Below are 24,052 nucleotides of genomic sequence, written 5' to 3'. Positions count from 1 at the left end.
AGTGCTGGAAGCCTCGCAGGCCTCTGCTGCTGCTGCCCTCCACGCCTCCTCTTCCTCACCTCCGCACCCAAAAAAAGGTGCGGAGGTGGGGAAAAGGAGGCGTGGAGGGCAGCAGCGCCGGAGGCCTGCGAGGCCTCCAGCACTGACACCCGGCCTCCTCCAGGCCTCCGCGGAAGGGGCGGGTGTCAGTGCTGGGGCCTCTTGGCCTCCAGCACCGGTATCCGGCCCTTCCGCGGCGGCGGAAGCCGGATGCTGCCGCTGGAGGCCTTCAAGGCCTCCCGCGCTGCTGCCCTCCACGCCTCCTCTTCTCCACCTCCGTGCCTTTTTTTGGGCGCGGAGATGGGGAAGAGGAGGCGCGGAGGGCAGCAGCGCCAGAGGCCTTCAAGGCCTCCAGCACCAGCACCCAGGCTCCTCCAGGCCTCTGCGGCGGCCAAGCCGCTCCGAGCGACTTAAGGTAAGTAAGGGAAGGTAAGGGAGGGGGGCAGGGAGGGAAGGGAGGAGGGGAAAGAGGAGAAAGAAATTGTCCCCGATGGTGGCGCGCGTGCATGCGCGCCGCCATTGGGGACAATTTCCCCATTTGCCATCCGGGGATGCTCAAATCCGCGTATGGCAAATACGCGTATGGGGAGGTTCGACTGTATACAAATCAAATTGTGCTGCATTTTAAAGTTGACACACTCTCCAAGCCCCCCCCTCCCCCCCCGAGACCCATTTCCAAATGCAGATTGTTTTCTTCACAACTTTTATGGCCGTGTCAGGTTTTCAGTCCTGGTGCCTCTTGGCAGGAAAGGAATCCTGCTGAAGTGGCATCATTGCTTTTGTCAGGGTTTAAAAACTCAATTAATTGCCTCTAGGTTTTAATCCAAATTAATTCATGTTCTCCCTTTGCTGACATTATATAAGGCCCCAGACAACATGGAGGAACTCTCTCCTCCTGATACATTTACATGGACGGGATGAAGTTAATGCTTTCCACCCATTAGATATGCACTCCCTTTCCTTTGGTGACACCAGATGAAAATCCTCAACCCCTTTCTAGTGCCTATTAACCCCAAATGCCCTCCAAATAATTAAAATTAATGATCATATCCCTGTCTGAAGAAATGTAAGGAATCTTCTGGAGGGGGCTGGAAGGAATCGTGTTTCCATAACAACTCTAACATGGAGTCCATTTAGTGGCATAGTACCTGCTTGAAGATTATGGCTTGTTATTCCACATTTTGTGACATGGAGACAAAAGCTGAGGTCGAAGAGGGCTGAGGGTTTGTTCAACAATTGGATGTATTGTAAACTGGGAGGCACAGTCTCAAAAAGCTTTTAGCACAAGTCTAATCTGCACTGCAAAAATAATGCAGTTTGACACCCCTTTAACTGCCATGGCTCCATGCTATGGAATCCTGCAATTTGTTGACTCAAATTCAATTTGTGGTCTACTAGGACTCCTAGCAATAGCAACAGCATTTACATTTCTATACTGCTTATCAGTGAACTCAGCACTCTCTAAGCGGTTTAAAACAAGTTCGGTACTCCTAGATCCCTTTCATATGTAATCTTGTTAACCCAGCTGTCCCCCTCCTATATCTATGCATTTCATTTTTCCGCCTTAAGTGTAGTACCTTACATTTCTCCGTTTTGAATTTTTTTTTTTTTATTTAGGTATTTATATCCCGCCCTTCAGCCCTAATGGCTATCAGGGCGGCTTACATTTATTATTATTTTTAACCAGACAGTTCCCTGCCCGCAGGCTTACAATCTAAAAGACACGACACAAAAGGAGAAGGGAATGGTGAAGGGGCAGGGGATCAGGTCCAGCATTCTTCTCTCCCTCTGAGGCCTGGACCAAGGCAGATGGACCGGAGGGAGGGCTCTGCTTCTTCCAGGCAGGACTGGTGGAGAATTTCATTTTGTTAGTTTTGGCCCAGCTTTCTAATCTATTCAGGTCATCTTGAATTTTGATCCTGTCCTCTGGAGTATTAGCTACTCCTCTTAATTTGGTGTCATCCGCAAATCTGCATAAGCATGCCCCCTTTTCTTTCATACAAGTCATTGATAAAGCTGTTGAACAGCACTGGGCCCAGGACTGAACCCTGTGGCACCCCACTGGTCACTTCTCTCCAGCATGAAAAAGAGCCATTGCTGAGAACCCCTTGGCTTCGGCTTTGGGCTCTACAATAAACCCTTGTAGAGAGTGGCTTCCAAGACAGTTCACCAGATTGCCAGTAGCCAAGACAGTGTGACAAACAACCTTGCTGTCACATATGGCCTCCTGGAAATTTTTCTTCCCACCTTCTTGAACTATTGCCATTGTAAAAATTTGATATTCCTAGGCTCGGGGTTGAAAGCCAGTGTGATGTAATAATTTGAGTGTTGGACTATGACTTGCCAAATCTTGCCAAGAAAACCCCATGATAGGGTTTATGGCAGCCTTAGGGTTGCCATAATTCAGAAACAACTTGAAGGCAACAAACAAAAGCACTTGCTCTTCCAAGCAGGAAAGTCCAGGGTTTGAACATAGTAGCCACCTTCACAAAAAGCATGGTGCCCTTCCAGTGAGTTACATTTCCTTCCCCCATAAAGCATGAAAGAACTGAAAGGAGCAGCAAATAAGTGCTATACAACATTTTGATTTTTCTTTTACAAGAGCATTTTTAAAAAAAAAATCCATAAGGAACAGCTCTGTACCAAAAAAAAAAAAAGTCTGCTAATTCGATGCTGAAAAACTCTGAGCAAATTCAGATGAAGGGCATTTGGGAAACATCCTTCCTATGAATGTTGAGCCTTTAGAAGTTGATGATGGTTGTGCCAGACTGTCCTAAACTCAATGATGAATCTGGACATGCCCATTCACCTTTTCTTTTTCCTTATGGGTTAGCACACAGAAGCTGTCATCTTGATCCCAGAACTTGATGGCATCGTCCATCTTGTCCTCTTCCTCCAAAGAGTCATAAATCCATAACTGTTGCCTCGCCATTTCCGACAAATTTCAGCTTGAACCTTGAAAGTTTTTTTTTTAAAAAAAATCCACACACATTTATTAGAGAGCTAACATTTTGGTTTCTAGACACAGAGGCAGTAACAGGACAAAGACGGAATCATCTTGGTAACATACACTAGTGTACCCAGGGAGCCCTTTCACACTATGTATTTATAGCACTTCAGTTCCACTTTAAGTGCCATGGCTCCATCCTATGGAAACGTGGAGTTTGTAGTTTGGGGAGGCACTAGAGCTCTCTGGATGAGAATTCTAAACTCATTAGGATGGAACAGTAACAATTAAAATGAAATTATAGTGCTATAAATCAGTAGCATGAATGGCTCCATCTACAACAGGTTTCCCCAGGTTACTCTGCATCTAATAATGCCATTTGACACCGCTTTAACTGCTATGGCTCCTCCCTTCAAGATAATGGGATTTGTAGTTTTGTGAGGCACCAGTGCTCTTTGGCAGAGAAATCTAAAGACCTTATAAAACTACAAATCATAGGATTCCATAGGATAAAGCTACAGCAATTAAAGTGGTGTCAAACTGCATTATTTCTACAGTGCATATGCACCAAAAACTGCCAGATGGCTCAAGATGTAGGTCTGCCTTTCCTCTAGAAATGGCCATTGGTAGGCTGGGGCTGTATAGCAACCCAGCATCCTTTTCTCCCAGACTTGCAGTCCCCCAGAATTAATGCCATGGGAATGGACCAATTGGCTTTTAAAAATTCTATTTTGTTGCTGTTGTTCCCACTTCTCAATATTTGATCAATGTTATTGAAATTCTTTCTTTTTAAAAAACAAAAAACAAAAAAGCCAACCAGATTCAAAATTAGTTTTTAAAACTGAACGAAAGCTTAGGGGGACATTTGGTAACCCCAGGAGCCATGGAGCATACTGGGCCTTTGACTATTGGAACAAATCCAGACGGAATCTATTTTAACATTTTTATGAAGGGATAGAGAATTCCATAGCAGTGTTTTTGAAATCATTGTATGCTTTTATCATCCACCTCTGTTGTTAGAGAGAAACTCCCAAGAACCCCGGGCAACATAGCCAGTGGTGAAAAAATGCTGGGAGTTGCAGTCCAATGACATCTGGAGAACCATACAGTTCCCACCCTGATCTATAATAGGAATTATGCATATATATAATACAGGTGGCCTTGCACATTTGTGACTTTGCCTTTTGCGGCATTGATTATTCACAGATTTGATTAATATGTTCTCTCTAGGAATCTCTAGGTCCTCCAGCATGATTCTGTGGTCAACATCTACCAGACACTGTGCTGAAGGACCTAGAACTTTCTAGAGAGAATACTTCTCTAGACATGTGTAGGTCCTTCAGTGCAGTTCTGTGGTCAACCTCTGGCAGATGTTGACCATAAAATTGTGCTGGAGGACCTAGAGATTCCTAGAAAAGTGTTCTCTTGGATAAAAATATATAGTGAGGGGTTTTTTTATTCGCAGCCCACTTTCACTGGGTCCTGAGCCCCTAAATCCAGCAAATTTGGCAGGTTCACTGTATATATAAAATTAAAATTAGTAGAGAGAAAAGGTCTGTTTTAGTGTTCATAGGTTATGACCTATGACACTTTCCGTGGCTTGGATCCAAGATATATCAGCCTTCCCAGCTCATAAGATCAAGAGAGCCTGCCTGAGTTTTGAGATCTTTGGAGAAGGCCCTTATTTCAGTCCCACCACTTTCTGATGTATATTTGTTGGACTCAAACCACTCATCTCCAGAATACTCAGCAAAAATTCAAGGAGGAGAGCAGCATTAATTCATACAACCACTAGAGGTCCACCTCACACAATGAAAAATTGAGCCATTGCACACACACACACACCCCTCCCTTCATGGAGTTACTATCGTTCACAAATGTGTGTTCATATCTGAATTTTGAATTACTAGGTTTTCTTCTCTTAGAGTCATGGAATCATCATGGAACTACTTTCTTCTCTTATGACAATGGTGTTCATTTGCTTGCTATCATGGAAATGACAGTGAAGGCAAAAGAATGCAGTCCCCTTACCTCTTGATTTAGGAAACAGTATAGGATGGCAACGATGAAGCCCTAAGAAGAAGAAACAGAGATGCTAAATGAGTGAACAATAGGAAGTAACAAACAGGAATCCCAGCATGGTTTATTTGGACTCCAGATTGATTTTCTCTGCAGGCCTTGCTCATATGGAGTAGGGACATTTACAAAATGGTGAAAGCCAAGCTTGAGCTCCTAGCATCTCTAGGGAAAGGGATGAATCTGAATCAGTGCATCTTGGTACTGCCAAGATAAGATCAAGGGACTGAGACCCTGTTTCAATGTCCTTTCGTACATGTCTTTATCTAGATGCAGTGTATCTATATCAGTGATTTCCAAACTTCAGTCCTCCAAATTTTTTGAACTTCACCTCCCATAATTTCTGACTGTTGATGAAGCTGGCTGGGGATTCTGAAGTCCAAAACACATGGAAGACCAACGTTTGGGAATCATTGATCTAGATGGAGCATGTCCAGAGGAGGGCCACCAAAATGGTGAAGGGTCTGGAAACCATGTGTTATGAGAAGAGACTTAGGGAGCTGGGTATGTTTAGCCTGGAGAAGAGATGGATAAGAAGTGATAAGATAGCCCTGTTTAAATATTTGAAGGGGTGGCATGTTCAGAATGGAACACGTTTTCTCTGTAGCTCCAGAGACTAGGACACAGGGCAACAGGTTCAAGTTACAGGAAAAGAGATTTCACCTCAATTAGGAAGAATTTCCTGACATTAAGAGCTGTTTGACAATGGAACACACTCTCTCAGATTGTGATGGAGTCTCCTTCTTTGGAGGGTTTTAAACAGAGGCTGGATGACCATCTGTCTGGGGTGCTTTGGTTGTGTCTTCCTGCATGTTGGGGTTGGACTGCATGGTCCTTGGAGCCCCTTCCAATTCTATGATTCTGTGATTGTATGTATGTGACCTCCTCCATAGGAGGTTAGACTTTGCATGATAGTGAGTCCCACCTGGTGGTGGTGCAAGGCCAAAAGGAGGCCATCTGGTGGCCAGAGCAAGCTTCTTCCTGACCCAAGGCATGGGCGACATTCAGAGTATTGTCTTGACCAGTCTCCCATATGGTGTGACCTAGGGATGCCATACTTCATGCCTTTCTTTCTCACAGGAAAGAAGGAATCATTTTACTACTTTTCTCCTCTCTGAGAGAAGGTTATCAAAAGCTGTAAAGTTTCTGAAGACCATGTGCAGTTCAGGACTTATTCTTGGGGAAAGAGGGTTATGCACATGTTTTTTCCCTCAGAAGCTGAGAGAATATGAATTGTCCAACTGGCCATCCTAATATTTAATTAATTAATTAATTAATTAATTGGTAGCCACTGTTGCCAAATAAAACATGACAGTTACCAAGGTGGCAATTTGCCACCTTATCATTCAGTGGCCAGATGTTACTGTTTTACCCGTTCATGAATGAACATGTATTCTGTAGACATCACCTTCAAGCTAAATGCATTTTTCAACTTATATTCATCTTATTCAATGTATATATTAACCAATGTGCCTATACTGTATAGTTGTTCTTCTTGCTTCTCTTTGGGAGAAGGTAGTTTTTTGCTTTCCCCCTTTTCTTTTTATTGTGAGTGTGTGTCTATTAAAGTCCAATAAAATTTCAATTAAAAAAACAGCTAAGAAAAAAACCCCACACTTCACCTGGAATGATCCAATACAGAGCTCCAAGTAGAGTCGTAGCCCCACATTAGCATGTTCAGGAAGAAAGTTGAAGAAGATATAGTGAGTTCCAAACAAAGGGATGAGGAGCAAAGTTGACTTGGAGAGGCGCCTAATATGAGGAAAGAAATGAGACAAGAAAAAGGAAACAAGATGTCATGTCAATTGTTGTTGTTGTTGTGTGCCTTCAAGTTGTTACAGTGACCCAAAGATGAACCTATCACAGGGTTTTCTTGGGTTGTGTGTGATTCAACCAAGGTGGGTTTCCATGGCCAGAGTCATAGTCCAGTGCTCAAATCACTACACCACATTGGCTCTCTACAATCGTCCATATAGATAATAATGGCCAATAGAAGGTGACCATATCATGAGATCTAGAGACTACCCATATGCTGCATTTTCTGGGTGTGCCTCTGATTTGCTTAAATTATTACTGCACTTTTGTAGGGAGCACTTCCATTTGCCTTCCTTCAGTCTACTGCCAACCATGGGGTGATCCAAACTTTTAGGATGCAAAAGAAAGAGAAGCATCTCTCTCTCTTTCTCTCCCATTCTGTGTATCTATGTGTGTGTTTCACTGACACATGCTTCACTCTGCAGCCCTCCTTTTGCATTATTCACCTCCACTCAGTTACCTGTATTGAGAAGAGTTGTTGAAATTGATCTGTTTTAGGTCCAATTTTTTAAGCAGGATTCGGATGATGTTGAGAAACAGAACGAAGCTGACCTGTCCCAAGGGTTTCAGATTATGGTGGTAGTCATGGTGAAAAAAGAAAGAGAAGGACACCGAGAAAGAGAAGTAGAGAGAGAATTGGGGGGGGGGGGAGAGAAAAAGGAGGCACATTTACCAAACAGTTTGGTCTGAAATTTAATTTGCAATCTTAATTTAAAATTTTTTACATGTAAATCCAGACTCAAGTCAAGATCTAATTTGTAAACCGCCTTTATCCTTGGAAAGGCAGTATATAAATATCATCATCATTATTATTATTATTATTATTATTATTATTATATCAAATTGATATTAAAAGGGATGTTTTAGGCACATAGCCAAGAGGGGACTGCCAGTGCAGTAAACTTCCCATGTTATAAGAAAGACACCTTTCTGTTTAAGATACAGCATTTTCTGCAGAGAAACATTGTTTTCTGCCCAGTTTTCAGTATAGCGCACTGTTTTCCACACATGCACATACATAAAAGGGGCAAATCATGTGTAGGCTAAGTCCTGCTAGGATTCTTTTCAGTTCTGGATTCTCCTCACTGGGGTTTCCCAACATTTGAAAAACAGGTTCTTCCAGCATTTTGAATACTCTAAAATATCCATTTCATTCCAGGTTTGCACACTCTGTACTCTTTTCTAACGTGTACGAATTGAGTCTTTACATTTCCACACACACAGACACACACACAGACACACACACACACACACACACACAGACCCTGCCATTAAAGTCACAAATCCGTACCCCAGATCTGGACAAAACTGGAAATTTAATACATACTCCGACAGAAAGGATGATGGGTCCTTTGATTAGCCACCAGAAAGGAGAATCTTGGTTGAAATCCCAACACCTGGAAATAGCACACAACCATGAAGACAAAACAACATTTATAGGCAAATAAACACCATGCTATTTCTCTACTTTCTTTATCCTTTCTCTTTTCCCCTTCTCCCATTTCTCAAGGTTTAGCCAAGCACTAGCATTTCAAAATTAAACTTATTTTTTAATAACACACACATTAATATTACCAATGGTGCTATAAGGTCTGAACTATAAAGATTGTCTGGACTCCTTTAGTTTTGTCAGACAAAAAACAAATCCTAATAGCTGGGACGACAGGGTTCCAGCTACACACATACACAACACAACACAATGCACATACAACCACACATGCAGAAAATGCCAGTGGTTGTCTGTGAAATCCTGTGAAACCAAGGTGGACACTTCTTCATAGACAGCTTTGTCATCCTTTCCAAGTCAAGCATAGCCCACCGAGCACCTGCCATTCCCTCTGCAAAACCCAGAAAGCCTTGGCACTTAATTGAGGGCTTGTCTACATTTGTAAAAATAAAATAAAAATAATAAAAATCCTGAACTAAGCCCAAAGCCACTTCTGTCTACCCTCGCAATGCATGACTGCATCCGGAGAAATAGTTTTCCCCTGTTAATCCAATTCAGAGTAAGCAAAGTTAGGGAAAACCCCTGTGTCTCTTTGAAACTCCAGGGTGAACATGAGATTTTGGGCTTGTAGAAACATGTGTCAGGCTGGAGATGTCACAGCCAGAAGACATCCAGCCATGCATTCAGGGATCCCCTCTATTCTCTCTTCTCATTGATAGCATGGGTGCCCATTCTTAACAGGAGTACACCTGGCAGCTTTTCCACATTGCTCCTGCCACTGAGGAAGAGGTGGACAGTGGACAAGCCAGCAGAGCTGGTGTGGTGTCAGCCCAGCTGGCCTGTGTAGACACCACTGCAGTGCCACAACAGGTTCAGCCTAAATGCATGTAGCTGCCATCCACAGCCAGTCTAGAGCATAATGCCATAGGACATGCCCACTAGGAACAGTGAGGCAGAAGGTGAGATCATGCATCCATGCTCCTGTGCAGTTCTGCTGGGCTGCTTCCACCTCCCCACAACTTTCCATACAAAGAGAGAAGCTTCCCAGAAATAGATGTCCACCTCATGGTCACTCTCTGGTTGGAGAAGGGCACTGGGTACTCAGGGGACATTTGGATGCTCTTCTGCAGCTAGGGACAACAACAACTCTTCCTATGGCTGCTCTTCATTCCTGGCTGCAGCTGGACAGTAAGCGGGTATCACCCCAGCCACTAAAGGGTTGAAGGAGCACAAGCTTGCCCTCTGAAATGGATTGTGGGGAGGCATTGCGCAAAAGGTACAGCCCTTTTTGCAATGAACTTTAAAAAGACCTAGATGTACGTAACTTCAGGTGAGCACATCACCACCAGGATTCTGGCCATGATTTGAACAAGCCTAGATAACTTTTCATCTGGGCTTACCTATCCTAAAGACACCAGATCTTGTTAAGCAAGGTCATCCCTGGCTAGTACTTGGATGGGAGACAGCCAATGAATACCAGGTGCAATAGTCTGTATTTCAGTGGAAGAAACTGGCAAAATAACCTCTGAGTACTCCTTGCCTAAGGAAACCCCATAAAATTCATGGGGTCGCCATCAGTTGACAGGCAGCTTGAAGGCAGATACATACACAGAGATTGCTCTCCAGTCTCTTTCCAGCTTGTGTAAACACTCATGTGACTTTGATAAGTAGTCATTACTCACATATTGTCTTCAAGATGACCCTTGACTAATATCCACAGTATGATAAAAAATGTTGGTACACCTGTACAGATAAAAATAGAGTACAGCAATGTTGATGAATGTACCTGCCCATGGCTTCTTCAGAATCATAGACTTTTTCGCCTGTTATGCATAACATCCTTGAATGTGGAATAGTAGGAATGTAGTCAAAGATGGTCACAAATGTTATGATCATTGATGGAAAAGAATACGGTGATACTGCTGACTCATTGAAACACCTGGCCAGAGAATCATCATCCACTGTGGCATTATTATTATTATTATTATTATTATTATTAAATTTTCATATGTGCAAAAAAGAAAGAGCATTTTACTTGGAAAACAGTGGATCCTGCACAAAAACAAACTTACCCCAACCAAACAGAACAAGCCACCAGAAATATCTCCTTCCATGGGGAAAGAATGTGAGAAGCAGGCAATTGAGGTAGAGCGCTTCCACCAGGAGCCACATGAAATTGGTCATTGTGAAATAATGACAGAAAACCACAGAGATCTTGCACTCCGTCTAAGGAAGAGAACAAGTGAAAATTCAGATCAGTCTGTTCATTTGACTAGTATAGCTCTGTGCAAAAACTTTTTAAAAAGTCACAATATTTCTGAATATCGCACTTGGGATCCTATCTTCAAGTGACCCAAAGTGATCTAGTTGATTTGGATTGACACAACATTTTGTTGACACTGGTCTTCCTTAGCCTGCTGCCCTTCGGATATGTTGGACAACAGCTCCCATCACTCCCAGCCACGATTTCCAGCCACACATCTGGAGAACACTCACTGGAAAAATCCAGTCTATGTCTTGGATAAGAATGAAGTACATTATCATTTCTTTGGGAGATGATAATGTGGATTGGAAAGAGCATCTCTCATGATAGGAAAATGCTGAGGTCATCTAGCAAAATCAGTTCAGGGCAAGTAAAAGCAATGCTCTCTTCACAAAGCACCTAATACATTTCTAGACCAACATCCTACAATAGCATGACAGAGCATGGCACCCCATCAATGTCCTTGTGACCCTCTTTGCAATCCAGCCCAAAGCAAGCAACCTTGTCCATGCCTGAGGACACCCCCACAACTGATCTGTGCACACTGCCCAGATGCAGTTGCACAGAGAGAAGCCAAAAGGTAGCACTCACCCACATCTCCAGTGAGTATGCAGGAACTTCAGCCCACCCCAGCCTACTCATTGGCTGCATCCACACTGCAGAAATTATCCAGTTTGACCCCACTTTAACTGCCATGGCTCAATGCTATGACATTCTGGGAATTGTAGTTTATTGAGGCAGCAAAGCTTTGCCCCATGGGGTTTTAGCCATAATCCACAGTGATTTGTATAGAATCATAGAATCATAGAGTTGGAAGAGACTTCAAGGGCCATCCAGTCCATGCAGGAAATCTCAATCAAAGCATACCCGACAGATGGCCATCCAGGCTCTGTTTAAAGACCCTCCAAGGAAGGAGACTCCACTACACTCCAAGGGAGTGTGTTCCACTGTCAAACAGCCCTTACTGTCAGGAAGTTCCTCCTAATGTTGAAGTGGAATCTCTTTTTCTGGAGCTTGTATCCGGGTGCTAATCTCTGGAGCAGCAGAAAACAAGCTAGCTCCCTCCTCAATGTGACATCCTTTCAAGTATTTAAACAGGGCTATCATATCACCTCTTAACCTTCTCTTCTCCAGGCTAAACATCCCCAGCTCCCTAAGGCGTTCCTCATATCATGGGAGAAAACTGCTGCTCAAACACATCATACCGTGGAAAAGCTGCAATGGTCAGTGTTTTCTGCTTGGAAAAGAACTGCATCCTTGATGAAGACAGCAACAGCTTTCAGGATGAAGGTGAGAAAGAGGTGGATGTGGATATAATTTCTGGGGCAATGGAGTCTCCTACAGAGGCAAGAGCAGAAGTGATTAGAGGCTGGGCAAGTGGAAATTTCAGCCCCAGGTTGTCGTTTGAAATTGTTATTGATAACATTATGGCCTACTCTACAGGGTTGTAGTAAGAAAATAACGCTATATATGCAGTAGGTGATCCATCATGGTGCAGTGGTATGAGGGCTAGACTATGAACTGTGGAGATCAGGGTTCAATTCCCCACTTGGCCATGGAAGCCCGCTAAGTGATCTTGGGTGAGTCACATGCTCTCAGCACCAGAAAAAACCCTGATATGTTCACCTTAGGGCTGCCATAAGTCAGAAACTATTTGAGGGCACACAACACCAATGTGCTATATATGAGTATTCATCTTCGCTTATTTAATATTAGCATGTGTCCAAGACTTGCTTCGTGTTTTTCAATGATACCTGACATGTTGACAATTTAAAAAAAAGAAAGAAATTTGGTTGGGCAAAATCTGCAAATTTTCACAGTTTAATTGTTTTAATTTTTGTACACTATCTCCCTTTCCTTTTTTGTCATGCCTCTTCTTCAGTGGTGATATATAAAAAAATACTCACAAATGTTATAAATCTCCTCCAAAAATAATGTCTTGACACACTGAAACACCCCATCGAGAACATTTTCCGACTGCCACAAGATTTGTTTCCCCATTGGGGCTGTTTTCTTGAAATAAAATTACCCAAAAACATTTCTGTGCAAAATTCTATTGTTAGCCCCAGCTAAAAAACAGCCATTGAATCAGTGGGATTTACCCAGTGTCTTCACTCACTGTTCAATAGGTGAAGGGATCTTTGGGACTAACCAGGAGGATCTAGGCCATAAATGTTATAAATAAACAAGGAATTAAATGCATATATTCTTCAGTTGAATTGGTCCCCACCACTTCTACTCCTCAAAATCCTATGAACATACCTGAATGCAATGAGGACTGTGATAGCCATAACAAGAGATGTGATAGAGATGCTGTAACCCACAGTGTAGATGGTTTTGACTGTTGATAGGTAGGACAGCTGTAATAACAACAACAACAACAACAACGTGCTCAGACTGAGATTTAGAAAAATAATCACTTTTGTAGAGGTAGGGGAAAATGAGCTGCTGACTGGCATTTTCCTCTGTCCCATGCTCTATAACATTTTCCAGAGCCTAAGTAGGCTTGGAAAAATCAACTCACTTGAAATGTAGAGCTGGAGGACAGTTCTATGGACATCACGGACTGTGAAAAAGACTAATGAAAGGGTCCTAGAACAAATAATAGAATCATAGAATCATAGAGTTGGAAGAGACCACAAGGGCCACCCAGTCCAACCCCATGCCATGCAGGAACTCTCAATCAAATCAGGCCAGAACTCTCCCTAGAAGCCAAGATGACAAAACTGAGGCTGTCATACTTTGGCCATATCACAAGATCACGTGGACCATGGTGGGGGAAACACACAATGTTATCTGAAAAATCAAAAGCAAGTAGGAAGAGAAGACAACTCTTCAAGTGGATTGATTCAACCCCAGATGTCACAGTCCTGAGTTTGCAAGACTTGAGCAGGGCTCTTAATGAGCAAGGTGCTTGGAAGTCTCTCCTTCACAAGGTTATTATAAGTTGAAACCATCCTGACAGCAATAAATAATTCAGCCAGAGAGGTGTTTTGAACTACACACCCCAACTGCAGCTTATAACTATTGTAGCAGACTTTTTTTTTTTGTCTTCAGAACTAGACTGTAATAAAGAAAGAACTGAACTGTAAAGGTCAGATTTTCAAGCTCTTGGAAGGACCTAGAAGGGGAAATAAAGCTCATCTTCCTCAACATGTGGAACAGATTGGGACTTGGCTAACTAAAGTGTACAAACAAAAAAGAAGTCCACATGGGATAAGTGCTGAAAGTGTTTCAAACGATCATCCGCAGGGAAGAGGAAATGGCTGCCCACTGGGATCCAACAACCAAAGGTGCAGAAGAACCAAGCAGGAGCTCTTGGGGAACTATTAAGAACATGTCAGAGGCTCCCACCAGAGTCCTAGGATAAGGAAATGCTAGACTCCTGGCTTGGAAGCCAAAGAAACATTTGAGCTAATAAACAATGTGAAAGCCAAGGTGGTATATTGTAAAGATAGCAATAATGTGAAGTAGACCAAGTCTACAAAAACTTGTGCTATAACTTCTTTCATACAGTTAGCCTCAAAAGTGCTACAGGTTCCCTTTGCATACAGCTAAAGCAGTGTTACTCATCACATGAATCATGTATGCCACAATAAGTTCCTTGGAGGGAAAGGGTGAGGAAAATGAGATAAATAAATAACTCTGGTATCTAAATCTAAGGTAGAAGAATCCCTCTCAGATCTCAGATGTTTCTGTGCAACAGTCTCTCAAAAAGGAAAGTTTTGCAATTGACGTAACTCAAAGACATCATTTCTTGTCAAACATCTTCTCATGGACAGTAAGAACCCTTGATCTCAAGAGGAAAAGCCGTCTTCCTTTGCTTCCCTCTAATCTTAGCGTGTTTTGTTTCTATCTCTCTACTTACTTCATCAAGCGTATCTTCATCTTCCATTGGACATGCAACAGAGTATGGTGGGAAAGGTTCAGACCAACCTTGTGCTGTGCAGGTTCTTTTTACTGACCCTATAAAAAATCAAGTCAACAGTTCAGATGACTTCACGAATTCCAAATTGATACCCAAAGCATCATCATTCCACTGCTCAGATTAGGGATGTAAGTCTTCTCTAATAATAATAATAATAATAATAATAATAATAATAATGTTTATTTATAGCCCACTTTTCCAGGGAGATCAAAGCGGGTTACAACAAGAGTACTAAACAATGTACAATTTACAACAGTATCTACATTATAAAATCTCAAACAAATACAACAAATTTTTAAAAACAAGATACAAATAACAAACATTAAAAACCACAACAATAACTAGCTTAAAAGTGCTAGTGTAACAGGGAGAGAGCAGATATCACAACACCTAGGGGAAGGGCTGTTGGAAGAGGTAGGTCTTCAGCTTCTTCCTGAACAGGTCAAGGGAGGTAACCGAGCAGAGCTTGCCGGGAAGAGAGTTCCAAAGCTGCGGGGCCGAGTTGGAAAACGCCCTCTGTGCAGTCACGGTGTACTTTGTATCAGGAACCCTCAACAATTGCTTCCCGGCTGATCTGAGAGCGCAGGGTGGATTATATGGGGAGAGGCGGTCCTCCAAGTACCCTGGGCCCAAGCCATTTAGGGCTTTATAGGTAATAACCAACACGTTGTATTGGGCTCGGAAGCGAATGGGCAGCCAATGAAGATCTTGCAGAATAGGTGTTATGTGGCTAGTCCTGGAGCACCCAGTGACTAACCTAGCTGCCATATTCTGCACTAATTGAAGCTTCCGGGTTTGGTACAAGGGTTGCCCCATGTAGAACGCATTACAGAAATCCAACCGAGAGGTCACCAGAGCATGTACCACCGTTTCAAGGTCCCCCCGGCCCAGGAAGGGTCGCAGCTGGCATATCAGCCGAAGCTGATAACAAGTGCTCCTGACTGTCGCATCCACCTGAGATGTAAGAGTAAAATACCAAAAGGTTTCTCCCTTGGAGTTTTCTAGGCAGAATTAGTTCACAGAGGGTTTGCCCTGATTGCTGCAACAGGGAACACATCCACTGTTGCCTGGCTTAGGCCTGAAACACATGGGCAAAATGACGCGACTTCAGGTTGCATTGAGGGTGTGCCATTTACATGATGCACATCCTGAACGTGGCCTGAAGCTGCATGGAGGCTGCATTGTTTGCAAAGAACTGGGCCAAAAAGGAGCAGATAGAATCCACTCCTTCCAGCAGCCCAGTTTAGGACCACAGCAGCAGCCCGGATTGGTACTCGGCACATGTGGTTGCCACGATCCCAGTGTGAATGGCACCGGTGCAGCCTTCCACTGCTCTATTTGGCTTGTCTGTTTCAGGCCTAGGTCTTTCAGTTTCTTTTTACCCTTTGTCTCCTTCTTCATTACCTTAAGCCCCCTGTTTATCCTTTTAGTCCTCTGTTTGTCTGGGATTTGTGTCCTTATTCGTGTTTTTTCTTTGGGGGGTAGCTGGGGGTTGTGGCCCTGCAGGTTGGCTTTCCAAAATGACTGTCTAATATGGCAACCAATCCCTTTTGATTTCCCTTGGGGTCCGGTGTCACAGGTCACCTCAGCTAATCACACACCAGGTTCCTACTCCTCTTCATTTGCTCAGGTCAATAAAAATGGCCTTGTTTAACCCTAAACACTGTGTCTGGTCTCATTATTTCATGATTGATCAAGAAACAGCCAGTGCACATAAGAAGTAACTGGTGGGTGCATTGGAGCACTCTTGCCAGTGGCCTGATAGGCATCTTTACAATTCACTAACAGGATTCCATTGCGCCTGTGCAACATAGCCAAGGATTTATAAACTCATGCGGCATAGACCATACATAGCCAATGTAAAACACAACTGGGTCCAAGCACAAGCCCCCTCACCTGGCTGCTTTGTGAAGTGAAGGAGGATTCCTGGGCAGGCAAAGGTGAGCGTTTGTCCAGGATTTGTCTCTGGCCAGCACAGGAGACGGTCCCAAAATTTCTGACAACCTCAAAGGAGACAAAAAATGCATAATCTCATCCATATGCATTGGAAATGGGAATAGAAATATTGGATCAAACTGAATCACACCCCAGTGATGAATCCAGTAAGAGGTTCATCTTGATCTTTCAAAGAGTTATCCAAGGTGTTGAATGCTATCCCCAAGACAGACACTATCCCTATTAACAGGATGTCAGACCATGCATTTATAACCTGACTCAACAACTGCATTGTGAAGAGTTACTCTCAATAGCATACTGTTTTCTGCATTTATTTTCTGCACCCTTAGAGGCTTGATTGATGGAAATCTGACACAGGGTTTTCTCTGTAGTGGGACCTCAATTGCAGGAGTCCCTTCCAAGGGAAGTCAGTTTGGTACTGTCCTTATTGAGTTTCAAGTAAATTCTCTCTCTGTCTCTCTCTCTCTCTCTCTCTCTCTCTCTCACACACACACACACACACACCCACACACACCTAACACAGGATAATACCCACACATCTGAAGAAGTTGACTTTTGTCAATAGATGCACAATAGACACCCTAAGATGCCATATGTTTCTTAATGCAAGTTCCTAGTGCTTAAAAAGTTTCTTTTTGGACTATAAAAGTTGGCCATGCTAGCTTGGGGATTCTGGCAGTAATCCTGGATTTGAATCCTGTTGGCTAATCCCAGGTAGAGTACTCAATTGTTGGATCTCATTGATTCAGTAGGTCTAGTTTTGGATCAAACATTGAACAGAATAGAGACTGCAGCCAGGAAATCAGAAGAAGATTAAGAATGGGGAGGTCAGCTATGAAAGAACTAGAAAAGATCCTAAAATGCAAAGACATACAACTCAGAGTCAGCACAAAAGTCAGAATCATACAAGCCATTGTATTCCCTGTTACCATGAATGGATGTGAAAACTGGACAGTCAAGAAAGAAGATAGCAGGAAAATCAATTCATTTGAGATGTGGTGCTGGAGAAGAGTGCTGAGGATGCCATGAACAGCCAAAAACACAAACAAATGGGATCAAGCCAGAAATATCCCTAGAAGCCAAGATGACAAGACTTAGCCTGTCCTACTTTGGACACATTGTGAGAAGGCATGAATCGTCAGAAAGGACAATAATGTTCTTATCTGCTCTTTTCACTGTCCAGCTCTCATCTTCATACATAGTACAGTGCGCCCGCATACACTGAAAGCCGTGCCGGAAGAGCCCCTTGCACGCCCCAGAAGAACTAATGAGGTGCATGCCCATGGCATGCGCGCATTGTTTTTTTGCTATGGGTGCAAGCCCCATTACTTCCTACGGGGCTCCATCATACGCTGATTTCCCCTTACATGGAGAGATCCGGAACAGATCCCCACGTAAGGGGAGGGTCCACTGTACTTTAACTCTTGTTTTTAACTCTTGTTTTTAAAACTATCCCCTGGTGAAAGGTGAGAGCTTCATCCTTCCGTGGAGCACCTGACCCTTTTCACTCTCTCATCCATCCAGCCTTTAGGGTGAGAAGAAACAGTTATGCATGTTGGAATTGTATATGTTCTTTGGCATTTTCCCCCCTTTGCTTCGTCTTTTACATCCTCTGTTATATGCTTCTATGTTTTACCCTCAACTTATCCACAGGTCATATCAAAATCCATAATTTTGGCCCCAAAACCTGTCCTCAGCTTATACATAAGGTTAGACATAAAGTTTCACATAGGTTATACAGTGCAGCATATGCTGAAAGCCATGCTGGAAGAGGCCTTGTTGCGCCCCAAAAGGAGTAATGGGGTGCACACACATGGCACACGTGCCGCACCGTGCCGGGAGCACAAGCCCCATTATTTTTAATGGGGCCCCACCATTCCCAGATTCCCCTTACTTGGGGAGTCCAGAACAATCCCTCGTGTAAAGGGAGGGCCCACTGTACATATGTTATACTTATACAAAAGGTTATATATAAGGTTGACTTATGTTAGAGTATAGCTGATTAGATAGATAGATAGATAGATAGATAGATAGATAGATAGATAGATAGATAGATAGATAGATGTCAATACTTTCCAAATTCCTCTATTGCCAAGATACCTGCTGTTTCATTCTTCTGCTGATGGATCTCCCTTAGGCAATCACTCTCATTTTTCTTCCACTCAGTTATGGAATCACATTCTGAGTGAGATTGTCCAGAAATCTAGAAATGGAAGGAAATTAATAGTTTGGTTCAGCTGTTGCAACTTTGCCTTTAACACCCTCCCCTTCAAGAAAATTCTGAACAGACACAAAGAAAATCACAGCAATATTCCACTCTATTCATATCACAAATGACATTGAAAGGACAAGAAAATGACACACGATTTCCTCCATCTCTTCGCCTCAGCTCATTAATTACCAATCCTTTGCCCTTTGTCTTATAATCTTATAACATAAAATGATGTTTCTTTAGTATGCTGTGTCTTGCCCCACTTTTTGGCACTGAATGTACTAATAGGAACCTCATTTTGATTACAGGTACTTATGTAACCAAAACATTATCTTACATGTGCAAGGGAGAGAGATATTAGCAGGACTGAGAAAACCCCAGCAATTGTAATGATAATAATAATTTTGTTTTATTTATATACCGCTATTCCAAAGATCATAGCGGTGAACAGCAAGTAAGCTAATTAGCAAGTAAGCTAAAAACAAACAACCAAACAAGAAAAGAAAAAGAAAAAAAACTTTAGGAAGAAGAAATCTCCAAAGCTATCCACTGAGGTCTGAGGTGCTCAGTGGTGATGGAATACTGTTGGATGGTTGAGCATGAAGCAAAACTGTTCTTGTGAGCCTTCAAGTCATTGCTGATTTACGGTGAATTTATCATGCGTTTCTTGGTAAGATTTGTTCAGAAGAGGTTTGAGATTGCCTTCCCCTGAGGCTGAGAGCATGTCACTTGCCCAAGGTTACCCAGTGGGTTTCTAACCCTAGTCTCCAGAGTCATACTCCAACACTCATACTACTATGCCACATTGGGTCTCATGAAGCAGGACACCAGGGGTGGGGGTGGGAGAGAACATGCACAATGGCTTGTCTTGGAAGAGGACACAGTATGACCTGATTCCAAACCATCACCCGGAAACTACTTTGTTGGACGTTTTTGGAGTACAGCTTCCCAGAATCCCCCAGCTGGGGCATTGGAGATTCTGAACTGGCCCATTCCCACTTACAGTATACTCCAAATCCCGATCTGGCTCCGCTTCGCATCGATAATCGAATTCAAAAGGTCCTGCATTCCCATTATAAAGCAGGTCTTTTCCTGAGTGGCAGTGAAATCACTTTATTTTGCCATGGTTGTAGTCCCCATTTGTGCCATTCATGTGTCAATCGAATCATGGCAGACTCCTCCCCAGCACCACCAGAGCAAGCGGTGGCACAGCAGCAGCGCAGCCAGCCAGCTCCAGGGAAAGCGTCTGGCAAAGTGGTGGGAGTGCAGCTGTAGCACGGCCATCCAGCTCCGGGACAAGCGGGGAGCTTGGCTTGGACTGCATCCGCACAGCAGAAATAATCCTGAGGGAGCAAGGCAAGGCCAGGAGACCCAGGAAGGAGGAGGAAAAGGAAGGCGAGAGACCATTTATTTTTAAAAAAATAGAATTAATAAAAAAATCAGCAAAACAAGTAGTTGCTTTACCAATATATTGATTTTTCAGTCAATTCTATTGTTTAAAAAAGAAAAGGAAAGAAGTGTGAAGTGAGAGGAGTAGAGAAAAGAAGAAGGGAGGTACAAGAGAGGATAGAGATAAGAAGGCTGAAGAATGGGGGGTGAAATAAGTTTCGAGTGTGGTAATAGATATGCGTTTTGGATAGATTTGATTGCATTAGTTGACTGATTCTTGATTTTTTTAATGCTTGGAAATGTTGGATTGATTGTTAGAATTAATAAATTTAATTTTTAGAAAAAGAAGAAGAAAGAAAGAAACCAAAAAGGCAGCACTGGGGGTGTCTCTGGAGAGGGATGGCACACACCCCTCTGCCATTTGTCCCTCCCCTCAGAAGGAATTGATTCTGATCTGGCGTTCCCACTTATTGGGCACGCTTCAGAATCGATTCTTTGGGAAAAACACTTTCAAACTAGTGTCAGGAAAACCCCAGGTTTTTTTGCCCCACTCCATGATCATGGTGTCTCCCCTGCCAGGTAAGCGGTTTCAAATGGGAAGGAGGGTCATATGCCCCAAATCACGCTTCAAAGCAAATTGTAATGGGAATAAGCCCTTAGAGTTCATATAGTAGGTTTTTCCAAGCTGTGCTCCATCTGTTTGTGTTGTTTTGTTTTGTCATGCTTACATTTTCTGATGAATGTCCATCATCTTCTTCATGTCCACAAAAAATGAAAAAATTAAAGAGGCTTTAGCCATTCTGCACATGGGTCCCATAAAATATTAATCTAATCATAAGGGAGATACTTTCCTGGTAAGTTTAAGACAATAACAAGGAAGGGTCACCACACAGTCAAAGCAACTGGAGGTGCATCAACACTGTAGAAATAATGCAGTTTGTCATCACTTTAACTGCCATGTCACTATCCTACAGATCGCTGGGATTTGTAGTTTGGCGAGGCAGCAGTGCTCTTTGGCAGAAAAGGCTAAAGACCCTGTAACACTACAAATCCCACAATTTCATAAGATGTATCTATAGCACTTAATATGGCGTCAAACTGCATTACTTCTACAGTGTAGATGCACCCTGTGTAACAGCTTTTCCATATTAGTTCCCCGTATTTAACTTTTCTCCTAAAGTTGGCCTCTTGTGCTCAAACTAACATTATATGGGGTTTGGTAAATTCAGGTTTTGTGTTTGCTTTTTCGAATGATGCTTAACTGAAATGGAATGAATTTTTGAGCACATTAAGAGGAAACACATAAACCACATACAATAATACAACACGAATTCTCCTTTTTTTCACTCCATTCTTTTTGTCCTCCTTCTTTCTATTCATGGCAGGATGCCATGACCAACCAAAGTGTTTTCTTTAAGGGGAAATAAAAAAATCACAATGTATTCAGGATGATCAAAACATGCTGAAATTGACCTACTGAACAGGTGGTCAGGTTTATTCCACTTAGATCATTTCCCACACTGCAAGGATAAATATTCAGTAAGGTTTTGGCATTTCTGTATTATTTCTATTGGAGTCACACAGAGTGCAGAAAGCATTGCTTCTGCAAATGTGCTTCCCCCATTCATATTCACGTCTTTCTGGCACACTGTCTCATCACTAGAAGTCCATAGACAAGGATCTGGCTTGTCATTTCAAGTCAGTGCATCACACTGTATATAAAACTACAGCTGCTAAGCCATTTCATTCTTTCTTTTCTTTGGCTGTATCCACACTGCAGAAATAATGCAGTTTGACACTGTTTTAACTGCCATGGCTCAGTGCTATGGAATCCTGGGATTTGTAGTTTAGTGAGATATTTAGCCTTCCCTGTCAGATTGCTCTATTGCTACAACAAACTAGAAATCCTGGAATTCCATAACATTGAGCCATGGAAGTTCAAGTGGCGTCATACTGCATTAATTCTGCAGTGCACTTTCTGACCCCATAGAAATTCCAACTTATTTCATGTGATAAAAATGCCCCATGTCCACAAAAGAATGTCTGAGTGGAAAATAAATGGTTTGCCACAACACCTAAACTCCCATAACTACAAAACACATGCTAATATGAGGCAGAGTACCTGACAGTAGTTCTGAGTAGCTGACAGATCTTCCTTTCTGAGAAAAAAAATGCAACTAATAAAATATCAGTGCCCTAAAGCTATTATCATGGTTCTTTCCAAGTCCAAAGAAACCTTGTTACAAACCCTCTCTGAATTAGAAAATGATCCTTCGTGTGTGTTTGTGTATTAATGCTATATTTCTATAGTTATAGGTAGATCCAGCCTAAACTTCATTGTTAAGTAATTTTCTATCCCAAAGTGAATCCCGCTTTGGGAAATGTCCCCAACTTAAGGGCCATTCTTTGTGCCAGACACTCTGGAGAGAATAAAGTTGCCGTTTTATGGGATGGAATTCTTCTGATCCCAAATAGATTGAGAAGTGGAATGAGTTTCTGTAACTCTGCATCAAGACTGACAAAGGTACCTGTCTATTTTTACCATTCAGCTGCAGCTGCTTTCCAAACATGGCTCTTAGTTTTGCCAGTGGAGAGCAGGGAAGGGGATGTGGAGACATTGGTGATGGTTGATGCTTCTTTGTACCCCTCTCCCTGCGCTCCACCAAGGAGGCAGAAGTCATGTTGGCATCATGGTCCAGTTCTGGACACAACAATTGAAGAAGGATGTGGATAAGGTGGAGCGTGTCCACAGGCGGGTAGCCAAAAGGGTGAAAAGTCCAGAAACCATGCCCTATGAGGAATGGCATCTGAGAAAGTAGACCTTAGTCTGCGAAAGTTCAAGCTGCCAATTTCTTTCTTTCAGTTAGTCTCAAAGGTGCTACATGATCTCTCTACAACTGATTCTACAGATTAACGCGGCTATATCTTTGAATTCTACAGTTTAGAGAGCTGGGTGTGTTTAGCCTGGGGAAGAGAAGGTTGAGAGATGGCATGATAATGATGTTTCAATATTTGAAGGGATGTCACATCAAAGATGCAATAAGCTTGTTTTGTGTTGCTCCAAAGATTAGTACATGGAGCAATGGTTTCAGACTACAGGAAAAGAGATTCCGCTTAAACGTTAGGAAGAACTTCCTGACAGTAAGAGCTGTTTGACAGTGGAACACACTCCCTTGGAGAGTGATGGACTCTTCTTCTTTGGAGGTTTTTGAGCAGAGGCTGGATGGTCATCTATCGGGGGTGCTTTGATTCTGTATTCCTGCATGGCATGATGGGTTTGAACTGGAAGGTCTTTTCCAACTCTACAATTCTATGATACTATACTATCTTGGAAGAGCAGTTGCAGCTGAAAGTTCCATTTTGAAGGGGACAGGAAGACAGGTCCTTTGTATACCTTGAGGGAGTATTGCCATACCTCCTCTTGCTTCTCAATCTATTCAAGATTAAATATAACAGCACCATTCCACACCCTTCCTGGCAAACCTACAGGAGAAGGAGAGCATGACACTTTGGGTTCCAAGCAAATTTCCTACACTGCGATGCACCTTCTGTTAGTTTCCTTATCCACTGCAGAAGGATCAGTGGGGAGAGGTATGGCAATAATGCTCACATACCTTAAAGTCATTGCTTTGCAGACATTCTGCCAATTTGAAGCAGGTGAAAAAAATGGTCTCCCACCAGAATTTGTCTAGTATGGAAATACGGTTCAGCTTGTTAGCTAAACTGGGCTTCTTATGGTGTACCATGATGTATTAGGCTGCCAGACTTGATAAGTATCTCTTTTCAGATAATATCCTGTTTTAGTACTACACCACCACCAAAGTTTTATCCCATATTTTCCTGCCTTAATTTGGTGTAATAGGCATTTATCTCTGACTAAAATGCATCTACCACTATTGTGCATCATACTTAAAGCTACTCAACAAACATAGTCCATGTTTCCCAAAGGGCAGTCCATTTAATCCTGACTCCACACATTG

General features: G+C 42.7%; 1 protein-coding gene across 1 annotated transcript; it reads right to left on the bottom strand.

Annotated features, from left to right (window-relative positions):
- Positions 1 to 2,868: 2,868 nt before the first annotated feature.
- On the bottom strand, positions 2,869 to 22,753 carry GHRHR (growth hormone releasing hormone receptor). The gene is made up of 13 exons (XM_089534026.1): positions 22,601 to 22,753; positions 18,572 to 18,674; positions 16,412 to 16,519; positions 14,456 to 14,553; positions 12,850 to 12,947; positions 11,793 to 11,925; positions 10,397 to 10,550; positions 10,007 to 10,067; positions 8,205 to 8,274; positions 7,338 to 7,429; positions 6,685 to 6,814; positions 5,018 to 5,059; positions 2,869 to 2,994 (listed from the first exon to the last, which is right to left on the bottom strand). The coding sequence occupies exons 1-13, from the start codon at positions 22,751 to 22,753 to the stop codon at positions 2,869 to 2,871; spliced, it is 1,368 nt and encodes a 455-aa protein (XP_089390152.1).
- Positions 22,754 to 24,052: the final 1,299 nt, after the last annotated feature.

Source organism: Sceloporus occidentalis, unplaced genomic scaffold, assembly GCF_023333645.1.
Source record: "Sceloporus occidentalis isolate IW3139 unplaced genomic scaffold, rSceOcc1.0.p SCAF_7, whole genome shotgun sequence".
Lineage (NCBI taxonomy): Eukaryota > Metazoa > Chordata > Lepidosauria > Squamata > Phrynosomatidae > Sceloporus > Sceloporus occidentalis.
The sequence above is the reverse complement of the archived record's forward strand: the minus strand, read 5'-3'. Positions and strand labels throughout refer to the sequence as shown.

Coding starts and splice junctions, on each gene's coding strand:
- GHRHR (XM_089534026.1), bottom strand. CDS start 22,753: ATGACTTCTGCCTCCTTGGTGGAGCGCAGGGAGAGGGGTACAAAGAAG. Junction 8,275..10,006: donor GGTCATCTTGAAGACAATAT/GTGAGTAATGAC, acceptor TGCTATTTCCAG/GTGTTGGGATTTCAACCAAG. Junction 5,060..6,684: donor TCTGTATTGGATCATTCCAG/GTGAAGTGTGGG, acceptor TCTTCTTCTTAG/GGCTTCATCGTTGCCATCCT.